General features: G+C 38.2%; 1 protein-coding gene across 1 annotated transcript; it reads left to right on the top strand.

The window, feature by feature from the left end:
* Positions 1-3,479: 3,479 nt before the first annotated feature.
* LOC145095584 (uncharacterized) lies at positions 3,480-6,793 on the top strand. Its single transcript, XM_079033434.1, has 2 exons — positions 3,480-4,289; positions 6,458-6,793. The coding sequence occupies exons 1-2, from the start codon at positions 3,480-3,482 to the stop codon at positions 6,791-6,793; spliced, it is 1,146 nt and encodes a 381-aa protein (XP_078889560.1).
* The last annotated feature ends 267 nt before the right edge of the window (positions 6,794-7,060 follow it).

The following is a 7,060-nucleotide window of genomic DNA, read 5'->3' as shown; positions in this document are numbered from 1 at the left end:
TACTTTTGAAAGCCCTCACATGCATGTGATAATCTGTAAAATACCAAAAGCTTTTATTATTTCTTTGATTTATTAAAATTATTGCTAGAAACCAAGGGCATAAATCACATAAAATAATTCCAGAGGTCAATAAATCCGGAATAAATTCATGGATGACCCTTATGATGAATAATTACCCCCGACTAAATTTCATAAATTTTTGTTTTTTTTTTGGTATGATTTCAGATTTTCTTTTTGTTAGGATATAATAAATCACAAAACCACTTTAGAGAGTGTGAAAATTGTATCTAACAATTTTCGAATACCTTAACTGTGATGGGTGACGCGGAAAAATAATTTCAGAAATTTTCATCATGCCTTAATATTTTTCCCGATTTTTGGTAATTATAATGGTCTAAAAATAGGAAAAATAGTTCTGATTATCCAAAATTCACGAAAATTTAACAGAACATCATGTTGTACAGTAGGAGGTTACATAACAATTGTGAGGATTTTTCTCCACTGTAAACTATTTTTCTCTTAATTTCTAAAGTTAATTACACTTAAATACACTTAAATACACATAAATACCCAAATCCGGATTATACAATATGAAAACCACTTTTGGTATTTTTCCCAGGTTATTTATACTGTAAATGATGTTACAAAATTTTTTGGTAATTTATTTTAACTGTTTAATATTATTTCTTCAATTAATGATTATTTAAAGGGATAAAACAAGGAAAAATAGAAATACCCACTGAAAAATATCTTTTATATTTTTCCCAGCATATTTATGTATAATAAAAGTTAAATAAAAAGTTTGGGTAATTTTGGAAACTGTTTTCTATTTATTTCAGTTTTTATTGGAATAAATGCTCGAAAATCAGAAAATATAATTAAACAGCTTGGAAATCCATTTTTATATTTTTCCCAGCTTAGTATTGTGTAATAACAGATAAATAAAAAGTTTGAGAATTTTTATCCTTTGAATGCTATTTTTCGTGAATTTATGTTGTTATAGAGACTTAAAAATTTGGAAAATTTATATTCCAAAGTTGTAATTAATCACACGACTTGTAGAATTTCGTTATTTCAGAAAAAGTGTAACCAATTAATATAAAATCAAATACTAAAACATAAATTGGCATTTCACTATATGTAGAGTTTAGTATATTAGCATTAGATTTCGACATGGAAACTCACTAGTGTGTGTTTGATGTCGTAGGATCCCGATAGTAAGACGTTGGTGCATTCCGAAGTACCACTTGTGCCTACACGAAACATTTTGAGTATTCACGCACTCCCCTATTTTCCGTTTTATGTTTTGGGGTGGAAAAGCATGTCCAGAAAAACTATTATTTGCATGTTGTATTTAAATTGATTTGTATCAAACACGATTGCTATTGTATTGCTATGTTTCTCTATGTATGTCTATGCAACACGGAACATGAGAACTTATCGTACTAAGGCCCTTCCCTTATCTCTAACCATTAACTCTTTGAGCCAATGGTCATTATGGATAGTGGTATTAGGAATTGTCAACTCCTCACTCGCCCTATTGCTGGAGTGCATGATACCATATTCATCTATGGAACAATAAACATAGATCTCGATAGGGCTTCGGTCATAGGTTTGGTTGAGACTCATTGTTTGCTCATATACATACAAACTCGTTTCTCGTTATAGCAATAAACTTGTATTCATTAATAGCAATCAACTTTGTTTATCATTAAAACAATGCACTTGTAATTACGAAAAGCCTTATTTCAAGATCGATTTTATAAACTTGTGAACTCACCAACTATTTTCATAGTTGACGCTCGTTTTACATACTTTTTCAGGAAATAATTAGTAAGTGGATGTAAAGATTCATCATCATAGAGCATGCTGCATCGTGTTGAAGCTATTATGAAGTTATATTTTGAACAGTGTTATTTTGGAAAAACTTGTATTTTGTTTCTTTTGAAGCTATGAGTTGTAAACTTTTAAATACTGCTATGGTGATGTATCTTTATCTTCTGCAATGAAACCGTTATCGCTGTCATATCTTGCGTTTCCGCTTTAGCGGGGTGTGACAGAAGTGGTACCAGAGCTAAAGTTATAGAGAACATCGGTTTTTCTTTAAGAAAAGACAACCTATAACTAAAACTTACAAAGAAATTCTTTTTACATCAAACATATTACTAGTATAATTAGGTCGGGAGTTGTATCATTGGACCTCGATTAAACATAGCATGATCACCTATGTTTAATTAAGGAAAGATTTATACAAAGCCTGAACTGATTATAACGAGAATATGTTCATCAATATATATATATATATATATATATATATATATATATATATATATATATTTGAGAAAACTTTATTTCAAAAAAATTCAAAATGGTTAATTTTGGTGTGTACAAGCATTGCATATTATAGGTATACATTATCATTTATTTCATATCTCATTGAAATTATGTCTCAGTCCACTATGTCAACATCGTCATCTTCCCGCGCTGCCGCCTCAGCCGATGAGTCCGGCTACGTCACTATTATCCCTCGACGTAATCCCCCCGCCTCGGTAGAAGAAGACCCATCAGAGGATATGGAAGATACATGGAACTCGGTGGAGATCAGCAATGACAACGCCCCGAGTCAACGACGCGAGGCATCGTCTTCATCGGTGTTGCCACAGCCACCACTTTATGGACTTCGCATTCGGAGGACGGCGAGGAAGAGTGTTCCCATTCCAGGAAGGATAGCCACCAGCACAGCAGGACTTGGCACGGGAGGACCTAGCGAGGTAGGACCTAGCGTTGCAGGACCGAGAGCACCCTCACCATAGCGAGTCATAGGGATACCTGTCAGGCAGCCAGGTATGACCCCGGAGGAGTCCCGGAGATTGCAGTCGATGGCAGCGGGCCTACGTCACAGTCTCGCTATGATAGCTGGGCATCGGGAAGTTTTGGATGGAGTCTTGACAAGGATGGAAATCCTGTTTCAGCATTCGATGGAGGCTGCTGACACTGCTAGTGCTGCTAGACGAGTGACATGTCGTGCGATGACCGCATATTGTGTGCTTGTTGGGCTATTACTGATTGTGGTGTTGATGTTTTTTGTTGGGATAGCGATTAATGTTTGGTTCTGATTTTAGTATTTTATTTTATTTTGTCATGAAATGAGAACCCATGTTGGGTGTCTTTTGGGAAAAGCATTTAAAACTTTATTTTGGGATTGATGTATTGGTTTGGTTTTAAGACAATGTCAAATGGTAATGAAGAATTTTATTTTATGTTTGAAAACTTTTACTATGTGGTCAAACCCTAGAATTTATTTGGTAAATGGTCGAATAAAGAGATTTTTCTTTTCTTTTCTTTCTAAAATATATATGCCTAGTATTAATGCAAACTAATGATTTGACAACACTTACGGTTTTCAAAATAGTGGTGAACTAAATATTATACATTATTTTATGTATTTATACATATTTCATCTCCTGTGTAATAGAACCATGTCAGGAAGGCCTAATCGCGGGCGCCCACAGAACGAAACACCCGATGTTGCTCAAATTGTAGCACAACAACTCATGGAAGCAATCCCAAACATTGTTACTCAAGTAACTGCAGGACTTAATGCTAACCAAGGAAGTAGCGGAGAAAACCGGGGAAACAATGAAAGAGAATGTAACTACAAGTCCTTTATGGCCTGTAAACCTAAGGAATTCCACGGAAAGGAAGGTGCGGTCGTGTTGCTGAAATGGATTGACAGCATGGAGTCGGTCCTTCACATTAGCAAATGCCTCGAGCGCAACAAAGTTGAGTATGCATCTTTCTTACTCCAAGATAGGGCATTAACCTGGTGGAATACTCTAGTGCAAACCCGAGGCCGTACAGCGGCATATCAGCTAACTTGGGAAGACCTAAAGAAGCTACTGATAGAGGAGTATTGTCCCAAGGATGAACTTCAGAAGCTTGAATTTGAATTTTGGAACCATTCTATGGTTGGAACACAAATAGAGAAGTACACAGTCCGATTTCATGAACTAGCAAAACTGGTACCTCACATGGTTACTCATGAGGAGAAATGGATAGATCGTTACATATGGGGTCTGGCACCAGAAATTCGGGGAATGATTACCTTAGCAAACCCAACTACTATTCAGAGTGCAGTAAGTCTAGCAAATCGACTAACCAATGATGTGATAAGGATGGGAGCATCGACAAAAGAAAGCTCTAGTAGCAAGAGGAAGCCAGCAGATCAGGGAGAGAAGAAGTATGGAGGAAAGTCAGCGAGGAAGCAGAAAGTCTCAAGAAACTTTATGGTAAGAGCCCAGGAGCAAGAACCAGTGAAAACTCAAGAACAGGAAGTGCAGGAGCGAAAGCAGTACTCAGGACCGCTTCCGAAGTGCAATAAGTGTAACTTCCATCACAAGGGAGCTTGCCCAGTGTGCCAAAACTGTAAGCAAACAGACCATTACTCGAAGTATTGTAAGGTGAATAAGGAGGGAAAAAGGGCATGTTACGAGTGCGGGAGTACTGATCATCTCCGTAGAACATGTCCCAAACTAAACAAAGGGCTTGGTAACAATGGACAAGGCCAAGCCAGGCAAAACTTCCAAGGAAATCAAGTTGGACGGCCAAGAGGTGTAGCCTTTGTGATTGGTGCAGAAGAAGCTCGTCAGAACCCTGAAGTGATAACAGGTACGTTTCTCCTGAACAACCATTTTGCATCAGCAATATTTGATGTGGGAGCAGATAGGAGTTTTGTTTCTTTAGCATTTAGACTGTTAATTGGCTTGAAATCGAGAAAGATGAGGAATGCTTATGCTATTGAACTTGCTGATGGGTATGAAATTAGGGCTAATGATATAATTCCTGGTTGTACTCTGAATTTAGCTGATAAACTCTTTCGCATTGACCTAATTCCTATAGATCTAGGTAGTTTTGATGTGATAGTAGGCATGGATTGGTTATCCAAAAATAGAGCGGACATTGGTTGTTACGAGAAAGTCATTAGAGTGCCTCTCCCTAATGGAGAAACCCTTATCATACACGGTGAGAAGCCAGGAAGAAGTTTAAACATAGTATCAAGCGTGAAGATTCACAAGTACCTGAAGAAGAATTGTATTGCATTCATGGTCCACGTGCTAGAAAGAGAACCTGAAGCTAAACAAATCAAGGAGATTCCAGTGGTTCAAAACTATCCTGAGGTGTTTCCGGAGGAATTGCCCGGTCTACCCCCTCACAGGCAGGTCGAATTTCGGATAAACTTAATTCCCGGAGTGGCACCGGTAGCAAAAGCACCATATCGCCTTGCACCATCCGAGATGCAAGAACTATCCGGACAACTTCAAGAACTTCTAGACAAAGGGTTTATTCGACCAAGTTCTTCACCGTGGGGAGCCCCAGTGTTATTCGTCAAAAAGAAAGATGGTTTGTTCCGAATGTGCATTGATTACAGAGAACTGAACAAGTTGACAATCAAGAATCGATATCCCCTCCCTCGAATAAATGACTCGTTCGATTAGTTGCAGGGCGCTTCCTACTTCTCAAAAATCGACCTTCGGTCAGGGTATCATCAACTAAGAATTCACGAAGGGGACATTCACAAAACAACATTTAGAACCCGTTATGGACATTATGAGTTCTTAGTCATGCCTTTTGGACTAACGAACGCACCCGCTGTTTTCATGGATTTGATGAATAGGGTCTGTAGACCATACCTAGACAAGTTTGTAATTGTATTTATCGATGACGTACTTGTTTACTCGCAAACGAAAGAAGATCACAATAGACATCTGAAGCTAGTGTTGGAGCTGTTGAAGGAGCAGAAATTGTATGCCAAGTTCACTAAGTGTGAATTTTAGATTCGGGAAGTACATTTTCTTGGTCATGTGATCGGCGAAAGAGGAATTCATGTAGATCCAGCTAAGATTGAGGCAATCAAGAAATGGGAAGCCCCCAAAACCTCGACAAAAATACGACAGTTCCTAGGATTAGCTGGGTACTACAGACGCTTCATTGAGAATTTCTCTAGGATTGCCCAACCATTAACATCTTTGACCCAAAAGGACAGAAAATTTCTCTGGGAAGAGAAACACAAAGAGGCGTTTCAAATCCTGAAAACAAGCTGTGCAACGCACCAATTCTGGCTTTACCAGAAGGATCAGAGAACTTTGTGGTGTATTGTGATGCGTCTTATCAAGGATTAGGATGTGTGTTAATGCAAAAAGATAAGGTCATTGCGTATGCTTCCAGACAACTCAAACCGCACGAGAAGAATTATACCACCCATGATCTAGAACTAGGAGCAATAGTTTTCGCTCTTAAGATATGGAGGCATTATTTGTACGGAACCAAGTGCACCATTTATACCGATCACAAAAGCCTTCAGCATATCCTGGATCAGAAAATGTTAAACATGCGGCAGAGAAGATGGGTAGAGTTGTTTAGTGATTATGATTGTGAGATACGATATCACCCAGGAAAGGCTAACGTAGTAGCCGACGCTCTTAGTAGGAAAGAAAGAGTGAAACCTTCCCGTGTGAGAGCTTTGGGAATGGTAATTCAGACAAGCTTCAAATCTCAAATCATTGATGCCCAGGAGAAAGCGTTATTCAAGGAAAATCTTCCAGGCGAGACTTTACATGGTTTGGAAGAGAGATTTGAAACCAAACCTGATGGAGTTCGTTATTTTAAGGACATGGTCTGGATTCCAAGGGTTAACAATCTGAGAGACATGGTACTAGAGGAGTCTCATCGATCTAAATACTCAATCCACCCTGGAGCGGATAAGATGTACAAGGATCTTAAAAAGTACTATTAGTGGCCTGGAATGAAAAAGGATATTGCCTTGTATGTTGGGAAGTGTTTGACATGCTCAATAGTCAAAGCTGAACATCAAAAACCATCCGGGTTGTTGCAACAACCTGAAATTCCCCAATGGAAATGGGAGCAAATATCTATGGATTTCGTTACCAAACTTCCTAGAACTGCTAAAGGTCACGAATCAATTTGGGTCATAGTGGATCGACTGACAAAATCTGCTCATTTTCTCCCCATTCGGGAAGATTTCAAGATGGAAAAATTGGCC

This window comes from Lactuca serriola, chromosome 3 (assembly GCF_051521515.1).
Source record: "Lactuca serriola cultivar US96UC23 chromosome 3, Lser_US96UC23_V15, whole genome shotgun sequence".
Lineage (NCBI taxonomy): Eukaryota > Viridiplantae > Streptophyta > Magnoliopsida > Asterales > Asteraceae > Lactuca > Lactuca serriola.
This window is presented reverse-complemented; position numbering and strand designations above follow the sequence as displayed.